Genomic DNA, 20,862 nt, shown 5'->3' on the forward strand with positions numbered 1-20,862 from the left:
AGGACATTAGGAAATACCTTAAGAATTTTGATGATCATCAGTGAGTCAGTGACGAAATTAGCGTTTTTTAGATATAAATAAAATCTGAAGTATAAAAGCTAATGTAATTAAAACTTAATATATTCAATAAGTCCCCTATTGACAATATATCCCGAAAATTTTGTTGATCTAGCATAATCAAAACCCAAGTTATGAGGGTTCAAAAAAACGTCGAAGCGCTTCGAGAAAAGGTAGGTAGTGCCCGTGCGCTTCGCTTTCGCTTGGTTCGTCTTGGCGGGGGCACTACCGTGCCCCCAGATATAATATGATAATTTCTCGTTATATTACTTTATGTCTTCTGTCCTTTATATTAATAGGGTTGTTAGTGTTTGATTTTACGGGAGTATTATAAATTTAGAAATTAAAGATATAATGAACAATGAATATGTATATAGTGAATAAATCGCGTTTACAATCCGTTACTTACAATCTTTAATTTCTTAAAATTACAAGTACATATTTATTCATTTTTAACTATAAAATGCTTATTTTAATGCATAATTTTAGTATGTACATGCCAAGACATGAGCAACAAATGTAGGTCGTTCAATAAAAAAAAAAGACGTGTGGCACTCGGGGACTGCCGCGGAAAAGCTATTGCATAGCATGCCTTCAAGCCACACCTCCGTGCCCGTCGGAGTGGGGAGCGTGAGGTTTTTCGTTACTGAATTTCTGGATTCGGTCCCCGCGCTCAAGGCCCGCGATAGAAGCTATGCAATAGCTTAAAAGTATCGGAAAATCTAGGCAAGCCTATATATAAAACGTAGGTGATATGAAGTTAAAGTCATACGAAGTTAGGGTCAACTCACACCAAAAGAGCGTCGAAGCGCAGCGAAGCGGAGCGCAGTTTCCGTGTCATATGAATTTTAACTTTAGTTAGTCAATACGTAAGCAATTGAAAACATGCTGAACTTCTAAAACGATAAACTTTATTTAAATTATAGTTTTCGTGTATCATATATACGTCTTGTTTTTATCATGTAAAGGACATGTTATCTCAAATTAAGGTCCGAAACGTAGGTTATTAATCAAAGACTATAGAATAGGTGAATGATTATATTTTTTAAATCATGTATAGGTACTCTAAGGCTCAACTCACACCAAAAGAGCGTCGAAGCGCAGCGAAGCGGAGCGCAGTTTCCGTGTCATATGAATTTTAACTTTAGTTAGTCAATACGTAAGCAATTGAAAACATGCTGAACTTCTAAAACGATAAACTTTATTTAAATTATAGTTTTCGTGTATCATATATACGTCTTGTTTTTATCATGTAAAGGACATGTTATCTCAAATTAAGGTCCGAAACGTAGGTTATTAATCAAAGACTATAGAATAGGTGAATGATTATATTTTTTAAATCATGTATAGGTACTCTAAGGCTCAACTCACACCAAAAGAGCGTCGAAGCGCAGCGAAGCGGAGCGCAGTTTCAGTGCCATATGAATTTTAACTTTATTTGCCTGCCTACAAGATTATATTACTATGTATTAGTATAAACATTAATTTACTAACTAGATTTTAAGTAATCATGTCTGCATCTTAATAGTTCTGTGCCTCCAGTGAATAAGGGAATAACTCAAAAACAGCACTTTTCAGGAGAGACAAAAAACTATATATCAACACTAAATCTTTATAACTTCAAATTTTTAAGCTTGTATGGGTAAGATATGATGTTAGACTTTAGTTTTACATATGAACACATATTGTAACAACCCCATAAATATACTTTTTTCGTGTTTTTTTGTAGTTGTGGCCTTATGAACGAGTACTTCATGGAATAACTCAATGTATTCACATAATTTTTTTTTTGCTCTTTGCAATATAACGACTTATGCCCTAAAGCACTATGTTCATAGTCGCATAACACGACTTATATTATTGCCAGTTTTGGTTTTATAGAAATAATGCGACTTATCATGCTTGAAATTTGTGTACTTTATGACTCAATTGAAGCCTTTTAGTGGAACAACCATGCATGTAGCTTGAAAAACGAGTGAAATCAACGGATTTTTTAACGTTATTAGATATAATAAAAACAAACCAACATTCAGGTGTTTATGCATTTAACCCTAGAAGTCCAATCTACGTAAATTTGATGTACACCGCGGCGAAATATCTTTGTCTTTTCTATATTTACCATCGAATCACTTCGAAATCCAGAAACAACTCATTAGCCGTCGAGACCTAGCAGTACACAGTTGGCTCTTCCCGGTAAATTCCGCCATTTTGTAGTAAAGAGGATGTTGTACGTCATTTTGACGTATAATTGGGCTTTTCGTAACTTTTACGATTGTTTAAAAAAAAATATTTTGTGATTTATGTGAATATTTTTTTTTCCAAGTCACGTTTTACATGGTATAGTATTATATACTATATATTGAGTATAAAATAGGATCCAGAAAACTTTAACACTAGGACGAAAAACCTTCAATTTTAGTAAATGACTGTTGTCCTCCGCTGGATTTGGACTCCAAGAAAGAGGATTGGGTGGCTGAGATGTTGTCTGGTGGTTATAAACGAATATGTGTTATACATTGAGGATACAAGCACTATAAGAGTTAAGAGAAGCTCGAAAACCATATTCCTGTATGTTCAGTTACCTTACAGGGAAAGTTATAGGTGGTCTGTGGCGATATTTTACGGCATGATATGAAATTTTAACAATTTCTATCTAATATATAAAAATCAATGCCACTTTTCGTTGTAATTCCATAACTCGAGAACGGCTGAACCGATTTCGATAATTCTTTTTTTATTATATTCCTTGAAGTACGAGGATGGTTCTTATGTAGAGAAAACGTTAATATGTACCACGGGCGAAGCCGGGGCGGACCGCTAGTATCTTATAATATCAAAATAAAATAGATAAATAAAGAAAAAACAATGAGCCGCAGAGATTTTATGAAAAAATTAAGCACAGATTTGAAGGTGCCTTGGATGCAAATACGACTTGAAGAGACTCTACAAGACTGGTTATAATTTTTTTTCTATGCGTCTATAACTAATTATAATATTATTGGTTAGATTAAATTAAAAAAAAAAAGATTAAAAACTAGTTATTTTTTAGAAAACTTACCCAATTAAAAGAAGAAAATATAAGTTTAACATTTTTGTTGGCTTTTTTAGATAATTCAATTATCGTTCTGTATTTATATAAACAAAGAGTATAATATCATTAAATGCACTTAATGTGTTAATTAAAACTGTATTTTTGTCTATTGCAAAAAATAGTTAATTTCCATAGAAATATTATTAGTATTCCAAGTTGATTGATAAATACCTTTTTTTTTTAAATATACAGATTTACTGTTGCATATTTATTGAAAAAGCGATTGAAAAATATTATTAAGCAAAAAGAAATAGTGTCTGTTGTTTCCGTGCAGTATTCAAATAGACCAATTACAACACGGCATTAATGCGAAACTGTCTCATGTCGTCACTTGAACCAATGACACTAAGAGTTGTTCCTTTATGCTCATGTTAGAAAAATGACACAACTGCGTTTATATACTAAAATAGTGTTAGCACGGATGGAACAAAATGAATTATGTCTTTATTCAAAAAGTATAACTACACATACGTCCTTGTGTTCGTGGGTTATTTTGACTCGAGACGAATAGTTCCTTTGCGATTGCCTAAAATGATGGATAAGGTAACTTATACCGTTAATCACACCCTACTTATACCGTTTGGGTCATTCGAAAAAATGGGTTAGGATGCAGCTAGAGATATGTCCTTTTGATATGTTGTGTATTTTGACGAGCTTAATCCAATGGTGCAATAAAAACCAAAGGGAATAACTCGTCTTACTCCCTTATTCACTGGAGGCACAGAGTTATTAAACTGCATCTCTCTGTCTCTACATACAAACTCTACATGCCTTTATATTAAAACAACAAGGAATTTATCACTTTTATAATAACGTTAACACTATGCGTTAACATTGAATATTATTGTGACAAAAGTTAAAAGTATTTATAAACTCAAACTCAACATTTATTTATTCAATTAGACTTCTTCTAGAAGTACTTTTGAATCGTCATTACATATTATTTTTAACTTTTACCACCTGTAAAAACACAAACATACAAAATTACAAAATAGTATAGATATAGAACCTTCTTCATAAACATTATGCCACTTTGCCACTTCAACAACACTTCAATAATCAAAATAGTTGTCGAATAGATAACCTCTTTTTTGAAGACGGTTAATAAATAGAGACAAAAAGACTCATAAAATAAATTCATTCAAAATTCCCGAGATATTTAATACGTATTCATGTCTGTTGTTAATGGTTCTTTTGACGTCATAATCCCATTGAAGAGAAGTGAAGAATCTTTCAACACAATGGGAATGTCACGTATTATATTTTTGAATAAGAAATTAATTTTACATGTTTTTTATTTTCGACAAACATGGTATATGTATAGGTACTATATAGAAAAATAAATTATTATATTATGTGCGGTAGTTTTTAATTCAAATTAATATATGGTTTGTATAGAAAAATCCCGATAAGCGCTCATGATTCCTTCTGTGAAATCGTTGCTAATGTCTAAATATTTTATACAATATAAACACATTTATTTACCAAATGTTAACGTTGACACGCATCCCGTGACCCGAGTAAACACGAGAGATTCTCCCTTGACACTTTCGTTAAAATCCTGTGATAACGAAATATAAAGAGCAAACACTAGATAATAAAGGCCGTTGAATGGAATCTATTATTTGGACGTATCTTACGAGTTATTATAGTGGTGTGTGTGTGTATGACGTCAATTGATTACCTATGTGCCTTGAGACTTAATGCATTCTTCGCCTTAATACAAGAAAAAGGTAAACATAATAATCTCTTTATGTAAAAATCGTTTTATAACCGTGATTACATATTGCACATATGTACTAGATAGTCGAGGGATTTTTGTATAAATTTTTTATGCATTTTGAATAAGTATTGCTTATGCTAAGTGATAATAAAACGTGTTTTTATAAACTAGATACTCATATTTGTATGTGCTGAACTTTGATTCGCAGATCCACCAACTTTAGGTATACAGTTGTGAATATTTTACCCCTTCATAATTATTTTCCTTAATTATATCATAAATAGTACAATACGTAAAGGCTACAATTATCGAAAAAGTAAAACGTTACACTAAGAAAAAATGTTGTGTGGTTTTATGAAACCACGGTAAAAGTGAAACTTTTTTTCACACTATATACATTTAACTAAAAATTATCGTATTTGTACGATAATTATCGTACGTATTGTGCGTCACGCGACATGCGCTACACAGACCAAAAATTTGACGTTGTAATAAAAGTTTCACTTTAATAACACAAATACCATATCTGAGATGACTCTTTGATTTGACTTTGACCTTTTCGTTTTTGTATTAAAAATAGAATGTACGTAATGTACACGCAATATTCGAATGTAAGTATTAAAATATACACAAACAGACTAATTTAGGTCATGTCGCCTATTTTGTGAGGACGTAGGCAGGAATAAATTGAAGCATGCCCAAAATCAACTTTTTACAATTCACCTCAATATAAATTATACGATTTTTAGAATATTAATAAAAATAGTACAAAAGAAGGTTAGGAGTGTGTGTGTGTGTTTATTTTGACCATTTTACTATTATTTATTCTTAACGTATCTATTGTTTACTTACTACCTGCGATATAGTAGTATGGTCACAGGTACGATCCCTAGACCCTAATAGATTCAATAATAGAACCATAAAAAAATTCTAGAAGAATAAAAGGCACATTATTTTTACACGCGTTTTATGTCCATTTGGATACAATTGCAATAAAAGCTATAAAATAATCTTAACATTTAGGCAACACGCCAGCAAAAATAAGAATATAAATTTAACTGGAACATAAACTATTTTTTAAAAGTGTAACATGTTTATGTGATGGAATAGTAGAAAGATACCTATGCAGGAAAGCCATAAAAGAAACAAAAACTTTTCCTTTGAAAAATATAGTGAAAAGTGAAAATTCTAGAACATAAGCTCTATGAAACAACATAATATGAGACTTATGCTCGTTTTCGACGCTGGACTTTCTTATTGTACTCAAATAAGCAGTTATCGTCAATCAACGGTTGTATTATATAATTAATTCAAACGCAATTAATTGAAATACGTAAACAATCAAAACCAATATTAGCTGCATTCGGTTTCGATCGAAATTGCGGAGCAGTCGTGCGCGCGCGCAGCCGTCCTTCCCACTCTATACCGGTCCGCCTCACCGGACACCCGCGCGTTTCTTCCGGCCGAATACAAACTTATCCTAATTCCCGAAAACAATTATGGACCGATAACCATCGAGGTAAATACGCGGCATCACTACTGACGAATTCTCGTAAAGTGATCATACAAACTGTCACAATGTACACACCGGAATCAAACGATATCAAAGATTCGTCAAAGAACTTAATGAGTGGGGATTTCGAGAGACAATACAAGGAAGGTATGGAGAAAAGTGGTTCGCGGAGGAAGGGGTGTGTGATATTTGGTGTTACAGTGGGAGCCTTGGCCTTGTGGCTGCTAGTTTTAACCATAGTTCGCGAAGTGCAAATAAACAAGCTCCGGTATGAGGTCGATCAGCTCACAGCGAACATGATTGCGATGACAGCTAACGTTAAGTCCCTAAACCAGAAGCTCACGAACAACCGCCTGTTTAATGAATTCAAGAATTTGGAAGACACGGTAAGTGATTTTTTTAGTCTAGTGTGGTCTAGTTGGTAGTGGAACATGAATGTACATCAAACAATATCTATAATTCAGGTTTATTTTCTGTTACGTCTATATCATTGTCAGTTAAGAATTCTACGTCATTCAGCTTCCCAATTTTAAAAATATCTATTTTGTAACTTATCCTTGATTGAGCAATAAACGTTCTCAAACAATATTTATCTCTATTGAAAAACATTAGCAATTAGTGTGAGAGTTTATTTGATAAGACAATATTCAAACAGCTGTAAGATACGAAATACAACGCGCAAATAATGCTCAATTTGTGGTGATGTTTGTTTACCGCATAAGTCATTGATTATGTTAATAAGATGGACGATAGAAAAAAAAATCACGAACAAGTGAGTTTATATCTTTAACACAAGTTTATCACTTTAGAAACTTGTTAATACGTCTGAATGAAATAATAAAAATAAAAATAAAAATTGGACATAAAATATGAACTATGGAAGCTAATTTATCTCGACAACTAGCAGGTTTTCTATGTACCTACTCCATAACGAGCAAAATAATTGTTACTCGGTTGTGAGATAACAAATGCGACCTTGACCAAGGATCTAAGACTCTATCATTGAAGTCAATTGACCTGTTGATGCCTTGATGGTGGAGCGTTTTTATGGCCACCAGCAATTATCTATTGTTTACTGTCATGTTACAAAACATGTTAGTTATCTCAAAATAGAAATTGATAAGATTAATCTTGTCAGTTATTAAGCTCATCTTCAGACATCAATTGTTGTAATTGGGAACATTTTATTTTATTTCAACATTTTATTAAAATAAAAAATAACTAACTGAATAAGAATAGTGAACACCTGTCGTATTTTTGTAGAAATACAGTATACCTACCTTTATATTTCATTCATCGTGGCTTCAACAACAGATTATGTAATTATTGTGAGTTTCTAGATAACACACTGTATCACCGGCAGATTTCCACGTGCTTTGAGAATGGTACTGCGGCAAGAATGTTTGGGACGTGATTGATTTTAATTGAAAGAATTCATTTAATTCATATGTTTGGTTGGGTACTGTATGTGTTCCAATAAGTCTTGTTTGACAGTTGTATAGGTTGAAGATACTAAGAAGATCATGATGATAATAAAAAAGAATGAAATATTTGCTCATATAATACAAGCATCTGTAGCTAAGGATTTACATGCCACAACAAGGATTACTTGGATCAAATCATTGAAATGTTAATTAATTATTTTGTGTACCGCAAAGCAACGGAAAAGTACAGCGCACGTTAAGCTCGAAAACTTTTCAATTCAAATTAAAATAGGACTGTAGTAGACGTAGTGATTTACAATGTAAGTGGTTACGATGAATAAATACTGACTCATTACCCAATTCGCAGGAACCGATAATAAAACATGGAATAACAAGGTTATTTCTGAACGCAACAAAAGCAATATTGTTAAAGGTTGTGGCGTGTGTGCCAAGATATGCGAGCGATTGTAAATATTTTGGCTCGAAATTTTGAAAACACCATGCGAAATGTTTTCAATACAATTTTCATTATAATATGTGAGTAAGGGGCGCGATATGGTAAGGAATATAGATTCACAATTTTGTGTAGATACTTGAAAATTGTATTATGCTCATACTGTATCTCCAGTCAAATTCACGGTATGAGATTGACTTAAACATCAGACAGTAGGAAAAAAAAAACAGATTTTAAATCGTATACTAGTTATACGTCGGAATTAAGGTTTTTTTACATAGTATGTAATGCGTATATCTGCAAAATAATATTAAAATAATGCGTAGAGATAATGCTCTATGTATAAAGTATTATTATGTGGCTCTATAATGACAACTAGTATGGAAATAGACATACATATGCATAGAATGTGAGGAATATTATTGCAGTATAAACAGGGTAACTGAGTTGTGGAATTGAATATCATCAAAACAAACGCAATGAGAACATTTATAATCTAATATATAAAAATCAATGCCACTTTTCGTTGTAATTCCATAACTCGAGAACGGCTGAACCGATTTCGATAATTCTTTTTTTATTATATTCCTTGAAGTACGAGGATGGTTCTTATGTAGAGAAAACGTTAATATGTACCACGGGCGAAGCCGGGGCGGACCGCTAGTAATAAAATAAATATTATAAGTATAGCATATAATTTATTTAAATATGCCAACAAAAACATTTTAATAACCTACAAGTACTAATTTAACAAAATTGTACTTGTAATACACATTCAGATGAAGCAAGCATGCAACCTAGACTTCTGAAGTGAAATAAAAAGTACGCTGCAGTAGAGCCGATTTTCACTAGTAGAGTCATTTGTTTGCAATTTTTAAAGTTTCCTTTCTGATAAAAACGTAAAATTATTTCGAATGGTATCAAATTTAAAAGTAAGTAGATACTCAATTTGCCAAAATCTCATAAAGTATTTTTCGATTTATTATTCACTTCTTGAAGCGCCGCTCACGTTGTTGGCGTCGATTATTATTTTTCTTTACATAAAATTTATTGAAAATATCCACAGATATTTCTCTACATAGTCTTAATACTTAGCATCATTATGACCATATTAAATTGTATTGTCGGACATCCGCATGTCGGCTCCAACCGGTTTTGTTCGCAAACCTGTTGCTTCTCTTGATAAAAAATGATGCAGACACCGCCGTGGCCGTGACTGAACTTTGGTTGCGTAATTCACTAAATTTAATATTATTTTGTTGTAAATAAAGAGGTAAGGAAATTTTTAAATGCGATGCAGACTATAGCTCGATTCTTTGCAGTAGGCTTACCATGAGTTTACAGTAATCTTACTCCCTAGCGACAGCTAGCGAAGACTGTATGGAAAATTACTACTGCGTTTCTAGCGTTCACTGAGAAAATTTATTTCAGTAGGTGGAACCGATATAATACCTGCGGTAAAGTAAGCTTTCCAAGTCAAACGTTCCAATTCCTTTGAGTGTGTTTATTTAATGAAACATAAATAAAATATTTCCTTGATAAATAAACACAAAAAAGTAGCGTAAACACACTTAGCAAGCTTTCTCAAGTGCAATGCTCCAATTTCTTCGAGTGTAAAATTAACATTTCGAGACCCAAAACTGGTAATCAGCCCCCATACTATGTCGTTTTAAAGCAGTGTTATTTCCAGTGCGGAAAAATGATAGCGGAATGGGTCCTCTAAGCGCCATCACTTTCCGTCACAAGAATAATGTGACGGAAAGTGATTCCGTCACAATTAACATTGCAATAAGACGTCATCGTAACCCTCAGTTCAGAATAACCCAATATAGTATTATATTATCTGTGGTATAATGTTCCTTGTTTATCCCAAATTACGAGTAGGTTAGAAGTCATTAGGTAATCTATTTGATAGAGCGGTTTACACAGATAACACAATCTAGATTCAACTTGTCGCCGAGAATTAGCTATTCTAAATAGGTTTGCTTTGATAGTGATCTGATTTACATGAGACTATGTCAAGGTGACTTGTTCTAATTCATGATGTTTTCTTAGGCATGCGATAAAATAATAAAATACATAAAAAGGCGTTACGCCATTTTATTAATATGTTGCTAGTATAAACACTAAAACGGTTATAAAATAACATGTAAACTAAAATATAAATTAATCTTATCGTTTACGTGTTTAAATAGGTATGTTTATAAATATTTCACTCATGAAACCATTTGAAGAATTTTCAAGTACTTTACTAACTAGTAGGAATTAAAATCTATTTATAATTAAACATACTCCACTAGGTATAAACTTCAACAAATTCTGAACACGTGCCATGATACTGTTATTAAAGTCGCGTAACTTTTCTATTATTATGTCTTGACAATATTAAATCCTTGTGTACCTAGTCTTGTCATAAATACTTTCGTTATTAATTCTGGTTTCATCATGTTAAAATATATTAATTTAAAACGAGTATTCTGTTCAAAAGTAGGTGCTATAATAAAATACTATACAATATTAGTAAGGCACATTGATACATATAATGTATGCCTGATGAGTAAGTACCTTCCCATAGTCCGAATGAGTAGGTAGATATTTCACTTTTGCAGATAGCTTTAGGCATAAGCTTGTATTCTGAGATTTTAGATCTTTCCAAGAAAATATAAGCTTCGTCTGTTTTATCCATCTTGTTTTTAAATAATATTTACCTACATGTATATTGTATAAACTCAACAATTTGTATCAAATCATGGCCACTATTAAAATTAAACAGATTTATGAAAATGTTTACAATATAATTCCGATATTAATAGCGTCCTAAAATTTGAATCCCGCAATTTCGCAGGATTAGCGTCATAGAAAATCAAATGTGGTCGCGTAAAACGTTGAATTTTAAATAGATTCAGTGGGCGTTAGTTTACAAACGTGTGTTGGGCGATGGCCAATTTTTACAGGTAAAATTTAAATTGGAAATAGACAGATTTGAAAAGTGATGATTTTTCGTTTTAGTTGGATTATTACGTAGAAAAAAAATGCTGTCAGTGCGGAATACTCACTACTACCTACTTGGTAATCTGCGATACTAGTTCCTTCTTCTCTTCTTTCTTATTATTATATCTTCTTCATTATTACCCATGGATTGTTTGTTTTTATTGTATAGTGTATACTATTTACGATTTTATATGTTACCGTGCACAACAGTCACACAATGCATAGGTAGTACACACATTGTCATTTTTTATGATTTAGTGCATGAAAATGACGTTCTACTTATAAATTAATTAATCACTATGAAGGGACCTAGAGCTAATTTAATAATTAATTTAATCGACTTATGTATCTAGATACTTTAATAATTGTACTATACTTATTATATTATATATAGAGATAAACCCTTATTTATTTAGATGCAGCGTTCAAAGGCGTTATAAATTGTGTGACAAAGGCAAAGCAAGACACGTCACGAAGCGAGTTCACGACCTATGATTGTTATCACAGAAGGTGTCCGCGTTAGTTTAAACTTTAAACGGACTTAGGGCGGTGTTATACGATGCGGTTTTATGATAAGAATAAAAAATAAAAAGCAAACAATCAATAAGCTTCTGACGTATAACTTTTGATAATACCCTGTATGTCAGTATGTATGTAATAAAAATAAGGTAGAGCAAGCCAGGTAGGTTATATCGAGTTAAATTTTTCAGTTCATTCAAGAAATTTATAGGATGGCTCATTTTAAAGACCGATAGATAGATAATAATTTTACTCAGACTACGACTATTGGAAATTAGTAATTTTCACTTCTTGGCGCGCTCTTCAGTCGACTGTAATATAAAAGTAAATGATGAAAATCGTACTATCCTTGGATACCTGTAAGAAAATTTTGGTCTGAAAACATTAGAAATGAGGAGTCATCTCGACCAAGATATGCCTTTTCAAATGTAGTGCAGGTTGTTTTTTATTGTCAATAGGGAAGCGGTTGACCACAATCTCGCCTAGGTACCTTTCTATAGTTAGTAGATTTAGAAATGGCTGTAAAAAATGTAATTTTTCCATGAAAAGAAGGAAAGATTTTTCCACGCTCTTTAAATCACTACATAGTATAAAACAAAGTCGCTTTCTCTGTCCCTATGTCCCTTTGTATGCTTAAATCTTTAAAACTACGCAACGGATATTGATGCGGTTTTTTTAATAGATAGAGTGATTCAAGAGGAAGGTTTTAGTATATAATTTATTAGGTTTTAGACAATGCGAGCGAAGCCGCGGGCGGTAAGCTAGTATTTCTTAAAATGAACACGATTTAAGTGTTTTTATTCTCGAAAACATAAAATCTATTAACATATTCATGGCTTTTTGCAATTATAAATACGTTAATCAAAATGTTTATTTAACGCTTTTATTACGGCATCCAAAGTACGTGTTAAATGCTAATGATACAAATTCAAGAGAGCGCTGTCTCATACTTGCTTTGTAAATCTTGAATTTGATATTTACGTTAGATGTATGTCTCGATATTCATCGAATTTCATATTAAATAAAAGTAAATGATGAAAATCGTACTATCCTTGGATACCTGTAAGAAAATTTTGGAGAAAATTGTTGAGGAAAATAAGGATAGAATAACTTAACACGTTAGAACTACATTTTTATATTTTGTGATATTAGTTTCAGTCATAGATGATCATAATCAAATAAAGAACTACATACTAGGTTTTTTCTTCGTATCTTTTGTTCTTAAAAAATTCAAAACACATATGTTCATCAAATAATAAGTGTATTTTTTTTTTAATCAGTACTTCGTATCTATCTATCTATATTCTATCGTTCGTGCAATAAAGCCCTAAGCTGAATTGGGATTACTTAAAGTGGACACTGACCCACGCCCGCATTACAAAACATGCATTTTATTGGAGTCTGTGTATCTGATCATCTAATGACTCACTAAACGTTTTACCTATAATATTTTTATAAGTTTTTGTCTCCTGAATGTCACCCGAATAAATTATTATTTTAATTACCCTAATGAGCCCATTACGAACCTTTGCGTCGTATTTTTTGTGTTTTGGCTTCACTTTATGCAAAATCAATAATGGAATACAACCAATTTTTATTCGAATGTGAAATGTGTGGGAGCGTCCTTTATATAGAATATCTATTGTAAAAGTTTAACAGGCAAATGAAATAAATCTTACATTTATAACGACATCATTACATAAAAATAGATTTAATTTACTGTTATATTTATAAATTTAAGATAAAAAATGATCTATTTGCCTATTAAATACATATTATTTAATCAAAAGATGAACATATAAGGCGCTTAGCTCTTGGAAAGTTTTTAGACATCAAAACGTGCAATCGTAGAGAGAAATAAAGTTTACAGTTAAGAGTTAAGACCTAGCTTTACCCACGATATAATCTGTCCTTAGGCGAGAATCCGCCATCTTTAAAGTTCCCGCCCAACTGTAGTGTTGCGTCATAGCTGGAAAATAAATTTCTTATCTGTACTATTGTAAGGCTGTTTGTTACATTGTTGGACGCTTTTCAAAGATAAGTATTTTAGTGGAAAGTTCAAGTTTCTATGTTTGAAGTTTTCTTTCTTAATAGGTAATAGTTGATCACTTCATCAATAATAAATACGTTTTTAACTAAATAATTTTGTTGGCATTTCGTACCAGAAATTTTAAAAGTCCTGTATCATTGTTTATATCTAAATCGGCAACACGACTCATAGTATTAAAACGAGCTTGATTTAAATAGTTAAGGAAAATAAATTGGGAAAATTCCTTCAAGAAAATTGTGCAAACAAAATGAATATAATCGATTGAGCTAGTAACTGCAAACTGAAAGCCCTGTGCATATTGTTAGTACCTACTATTAAGTACCAACCTTAACCTACCCATTCTGTGGCCATGTTCCCTGCCCGCGTCGGCATCATCAAATGCATTCATCTATGCAAAAGTCGTGTAAGATCATAACCGCAATTGCCTTGACAATAGTTTATTGGGCTTGCAGTTCTTTAATTAGTGAACGCACATTCATATTAATCAGACTAATTAACAACAAATCAACTGTTCCTAGAAATCTGTACGATACTTGGGTTTTCACACGGGCATAGAGTATAGACATCCGGGATGAAATAATTAAGATAACATAGTATGGGTATCAGTGTAATGCAGGAAGCATCGAGTGGATAAAAAATATAAAACCAGTTTGCATTTAAGTAACACTTATTAGCTGTCTAATGTACCTACCCGTACCTAATTACGTACCGCAATAAACGACACGTTTTTACTTATATCCAAAAATGTATCTGCTTCAGTATATTCTGTATTTTGGGTTCTTCAAAATAATAGCACTAAGCAGTCAGAATAATACAATAATTTTAATAATTAATACTGGCAATAGTTTTGCAATTTATAACTTAAAAGAGTAATTTAAATTCGTTAATAATATGCATTAAAAGATAATCCGAAGCGAATCAAAAAATTACGACAGTCATAAAAGCAAACGATTCTTGGAAACTAGCAAAGATAAATAAGTCTGTGTGTATATTTTTTGACAAAAGATGCCGCATTACACATAACGCGATAAAATATTAGCTTATGTAAATATTAACACATTATTCGTACAAAGCTAACCTTCAGCGTATTTTAATTCTTAAATAACCTAATTTACGGCAGATTTGTTTTATTATGGTTTCAAATATCCATAACCTATACATAATATTATGATGATAAAATCAACTTACGTAAACGACAGGTATTTAGGAACTAAATCTGTCTGACTCCGTATTTTATAGTTACTACAAACTGCTGGCTACCTTTTGTTAGTTACAAAATATAAAAACCTATTATAAACCTAATGTGATCTTTACGGCAGCATTTGTCTTACCTAAGCTTACCAGTCGTTTGGGTTGCCTGGCAGAGATCGCTGTCAGCGATAAAGCCGCCCTCTGTACATTGTTAAATAAGTTATTATGTGTTTTAAATTGTCCTTTAAGGTGTACAATAAATAATTTTTCATTCATTCATATAAAATAGCTTTGAATGTGATTGAGTCTTTAATAATACCTACACCATGTTATTTTGATTATAGTGTTGTATTACAATTTCTCGTTAAATGCAGGTAAGGGTATTGTTTTGAAACAAGACCAAATGGTTTAATTGTTATGGAAAGAAAGGTTTCAGTTATAATTTACACTTGCTCGTAGTTCTTGATAATGTAATGTAAAAATATGATTGTTATGTTTTCTTAAGAAAATCTTTTATTTTAAGTTGTCGTTATCTATCATCTTAAAGTTAGGATTGTGATCATTTAATTAATTCTTCTTTTTGTACCTACAAAATTTCTTAAGATTTCATGATGAAATAACAAAACCAAGTTCATTTTAATGACAATAAAGGAAATCTATCTATACATATAATAAATCTGTAGAAGGGTCAATTCTGTACATTGAAAATATTGAAAAAATAAATAGCAGGGGGTGTTACTGGATCGATACCAAACCCAAATATGTGATTAAAAAATTTTTTGTCTGTCTGTCTGTCTGTCTGTCTGTCTGTATGTGAAGACATCACGTGAAAACTAACGGTTCGATTTCGATGAAACTTGGCATAATTATACCTTATTATCCTGGGCGTAAAATAGGATACTTTTTATCCTGGAAAAATACGTAGAAAAAAAATTAATCTTAATTTTTCAGTTTTATCCATAGACGTTTCACGTTGTTCTGTAGAACCGCGAACACACGTTGCGTATTATTATTGGCTTAGCTGTATTTGGGTCCGATAGATATTTATAAGATGTCATTGTCAGAGTTACTCAAAATGGAAAAATAAACCATCCACGCGAAGACCGACATTCGCGCGGACGGAGTCGCGGGCGGAAGCTAGTCTATATATAAAAATGAAACCCGATTTCCTTGGTCACGGCATCACGCGTGAACGGGTGGACCGATTTCGATAATTCTTTTATTATAATATTCCTTGAAGTGCGAGGATAGTTCTTATGGAAAGAAAACATAAACATGTACCACGGGGAAAGCCGGGTGGACCGCTAGTAATGAAATAACATATTACATATAAGTACGTTAAGATTCATAAACATTAACTGAAAATGCTCTACATTTTCAGTTAATGTTATGGTACAGATATTCGCTTTACGGTTCTAGATAAAATTTGTAGAAATTTCTAAATACCAACATTATAATAAAGATCGAGTTGGATAATCTTCAAAAGCACACATTGTTGTATTTTTATAGCTGCTATAAAGTTTTATACAACACGTTTTAGCGAACGTTATAACTTATAAAGCAATAAATTTTAAGGTAAAAACGATTTAATGGGTTTTGATTTTGTATTATAATAGATAACAATAGCTCTAAAGTTTGTCCTTGATTTTATTTACCATCTTGAATATAATATTATGAAGGATATCTCAATTCTAAATCTTACGGGATTAATGTAGGTAAATTTAAGTGGAATTCAGCGAAAGGAAATAGGGACGGGACTAAGTGCTCTGTTTCCACGGATTATAAAGGATTGAAGCTTATTAATAATTATTTCCTTATTTAAGAAATAAGGCAATTAAGAAAAGGCTGCCTAAAATCAATCGATTAAATCTCTACTTTCTTTCTTCGTTCAATTCAGCCGATTATAACCACAGAAAAAATATAACAAAATAATGGTTAAAATAAAAAATACACAGAACATTCAATATCAAAGGTTGTATTTCAAAAGAACTAAGAAGTAAGAAGAAGAAGAAGTACTTTCACAATTCGTGCGGAAATTAATGGTTAGGTTCTATTTTCGTTCTTCGTACACTATGATAATATATAAAAAAAGCTAGATACGTTACCCGCTCTCTATTTTGGCAAGAAAAAACTCAGCTAAGTGCCCGAGTTTCACTTAGTCACGCACCATTCAGCGTCGTGGCTGGACGTTCTTTTTATATTTTAATCGGCAGTTGTTATTACGAAGTACATGAGTGAGACATGTATTATGTCTCGTGCGTGAGAGTGAAAGAGAGAACAACTGTATTGGTGATAATGCGTTAGTAAGTAGGTATGTATTAATTACGCTGTTTTTTAGTGCAATGATGTTGGCGTATGCCGCGTCTACTAGTATAATAGGTCATTGTTCGTACATAATTTAATTTCAATTCGAAAAATTATCAAATACATATTAAGTTTGTACTTTTAGCATTTTATAGGTAGTTCAGTTAATAATATTTAGTATTGTAATAGTCAAAAACATTTTAAACTAAAGGTAGAAATATTTAAAAGAAATAAGTAGGTAATCTTAATAATTGTTAACAGTTGACACGATTCTCAGAATTAAATGCAACAAAAATTAAACAATAGACAAATATACAATGACCTATAATTTATTTACACGATGATAGTCGTATCTTACTTTTAAAGTATATTCCTGATAATTGATTACAAACAGTAGGTATTAGAAAAATTGGAGAACCCAGGCAAAGTATCGAGAGGTCTGGAAGAAAATACTGGACCAGGCCAAGGCCCACTCGCGGCTGTAGAGCCTCAGATGATGATGATGATCATTAGAAAATTAATGAATAATAAACTTACCTACTTATTTCAAACAAGAAGAGTATCAATTACCATTTGCATTATAACAAATTAAGTAAATTCTTTGAGTATTGTATATCGATCATTTGAGTAACGAAAGTTTGACAAAATATTGCTAATATCCTTACAAAGTAGGTAAGTAAAACGTTGAGCCTCTCATTGTTATTTTCTATGCGAGATATTGTACCTACTACGTGAGTACCTACTTATAATTGTCAAAACCAACGCAATCATAGGAATATAGTAACTTCCATTCCTATGATTGAGTTGATTTTTACATTTGTCCCATTGGTCTGGGGCTCGATAACCTAGGTAAGTATACAGGGTTACAGGTTAAGTCGACCTATTCCTGTTAAGAGCGTATAGTAGGGGTCAAAACAAACTGATTTGATCTTATAATACCATATCCAAAAGTTAGCCGTTGAAGAGTTATTGCAATTTTAATTTTTTTCTTGAAAATGCCACTTTATCTTCGCATTTAGCGTTTAATTTTTTATTTTACTTATTTGGTCTGGGTTTTTTTGAGTTTTTATGTAAAGGTTGAGTTAAACAATAATTCTCAGCAATAAAAATCCATATCGCTGCAAACAATTTAAAGAAATGGCTTTTAATCTAAAAATAATAACATTAAAGTAATTTAGTTTACTCGTTTTAAAGAAAGATATTGAAAAAAATCTCTATGAAAATGTGTCTGCAGATGTTTTTAAAAACATGTGCATGTTCTTAGCTATGTAAAAAGGTATGATAACCTCAGGTAGCATTCGTAGATTCTAAAAAATCGGGGATAAACATGGGACAGTGTTAGTAAAGTACAACATCAGAATAAATTTTGTCATAATTTATTTTTCTTAAAAACTTTACAGTTCCTGCTCAACATGACTTCCTCTATTGAGAACACATATTCGAAACCTTTTCCGCAGAGTACTCAGTCAAGAGCCAATTTAAAACTGGGGTAGTCACCCCAGTTGTTAATTGGTTCCTCATCTTATTGGCTGCATCGATAATTTTTTGTCGTAAAATATCAACAGATGGAATCGGGTTCGGCTCATTGTACACCAGACTCTTCATATGCCCCCATACGTAAAAGTCCATGGGGGTTAAGTCTGGACTTCTAGCCGGCCATGGTATGGGCCCACCTCTTACGTTCCATCTGTTTGGATAGTTGATGTCTAACCATTCTCTAACACTTCTTCTGTAAGGTGCAGGGCAGCCATCATGTTGGAACCACATGTCTCTTAACAAAGTCAGGGGTATGTCTTCAAGTAGGTCGCTTAAATGTTGGCGCAGAAAGGTCTCATAATTTTCACCATTTAGGTTGTCCGGAAGGAAGTATGGTCCAATTAATTTATTTGAAACTAGCGGTCCGCCCCGGCTTCGCCCGTGGTACATATTCACGTTTTCTCTACATAAAAACCATCCTCGTACTTCAAGGAATATAAAAAAAAAGAATTAAAGAAATCGGTTCAGCTGTTCTAAAGTTATGCGCTTACCAACACATTTTAGGATTCATTTGGTTGACAACTGGGGTGACTACCCCAGTTGTTAATTGGCTCTTGACTATGAGTACTCTGCGGAAAAGGTTTCGAATATGTGTTTGCAATAAAGGAAGTCATGTTGAGCAGGAACTGTAAAGTTTTTAAGAAAAATAAATTATGACAAAATTTATTCTGATGTTGTACTTTACTAACACTGTCCCATGTTTATCCCCGATTTTTTAGAATCTACGAATGCTACCTGAGGTTATTATACCTTTTTACATAGCTAAGAACATGCACATGTTTTTAAAAACATCTGCAGACACATTTTCATAGAGATTTTTTTCAATATCTTTCTTTAAAACGAGTAAACTAAATTACTTTAATGTTATTATTTTTAGATTAAAAGCCATTTCTTTGAATTGTTTGCAGCGATATGGATTTTTATTGCTGAGAATTATTGTTTAACTCAACCTTTACATAAAAACTCAAAAAAACCCAGACCATTTGGTCTGGGTTTAAATTTCATTCATTCGTTTTTTATTTTACTTTTCCAGACCATTTGGTCTGGAAAAGTAAAATAAAAAATTAAACGCTAAATGCGAAGATAAAGTGGCATTTTCAAGAAAAAAATTAAAATTGCAATAACTCTTCAACGGCTAACTTTTGGATATGGTATTATAGGATCAAATCAGTTTGTTTTGACCCCTACTATACGCTCTTAACAGGAATAGGTCGACTTAACCTGTAACCCTGTATAATGCAAAAGGTATAGGTACTTAATCAGTTATTTTATTTTATTACATCTGCGTACAATACACAATTTTATTGTCCTTAATTTACATGAATTCATTCAAAAAATAAGTACAAGTTACTCATCCACAGATGTCATACATTTATACAGTTATGAATGCAAATATAAATTCATTATAGTATTATCGACGTTAAATCATTATTGGGTCAATTCAGTTAATGACGCCAGTGTGGTTTCATGAGAATATACCAATTGTCATAATTATAATAGACTTTATCGTATACAAGTACAACTATACCGTGGAGATTTCATTACGCATGCTATGGTGTGTGAATCATAGCGATAGGGACTATTATTGGTTTATTGTTGTACATTAATTATTTACCCTATAATGCAGTCATATTGGGGCTTTAATGAATCAGCTGTTTATTATTAATTTTATTGTGTTGTTTTTCGACTTCCATTTTATAGTCTACTAGCTTACCGCCCGCGGCTTCGCCCGCTTTGTCTAAAACCTAATAAATTATATACTAAAACCTTCCTCTTGAATCACTCTATCTATTAAAAAAACCGCATCAAAATTCGTTGTGTAGTTTTAAAGATTCAAGTATACAAAGGGACATAGGGACATAGGGACAGAGAAAGCGACTTTGTTTTATACTATGTAGTGATAGTGATGAAATAAATAGGTGATTACAGACGTTGGTAATCAGTTACATAATTTTTGGATTTTTCATTTGGAACGTTCAAACTGTTCGAACTTCAACGAAAAGGATCAT

The 20,862-nt window shown here is 32.1% G+C and overlaps 1 protein-coding gene across 1 annotated transcript in view; it reads left to right on the forward strand.

Annotated features, from left to right (window-relative positions):
• The first annotated feature begins 6,221 nt into the window (after window positions 1-6,221).
• LOC123692661 (protein eiger) overlaps window positions 6,222-20,862 on the forward strand; it is a 35,884-nt gene continuing 21,243 nt past the window's right edge. The window contains exon 1 of the mRNA XM_045637434.1: window positions 6,222-6,770. Within this exon, the coding sequence (XP_045493390.1) occupies window positions 6,450-6,770 (321 nt within the window). The 5' untranslated portion in view covers window positions 6,222-6,449. The remainder of the gene's footprint in view (window positions 6,771-20,862) is intronic.

This window comes from Colias croceus, chromosome 1, assembly GCF_905220415.1.
Source record: "Colias croceus chromosome 1, ilColCroc2.1".
NCBI lineage: Eukaryota > Metazoa > Arthropoda > Insecta > Lepidoptera > Pieridae > Colias > Colias croceus.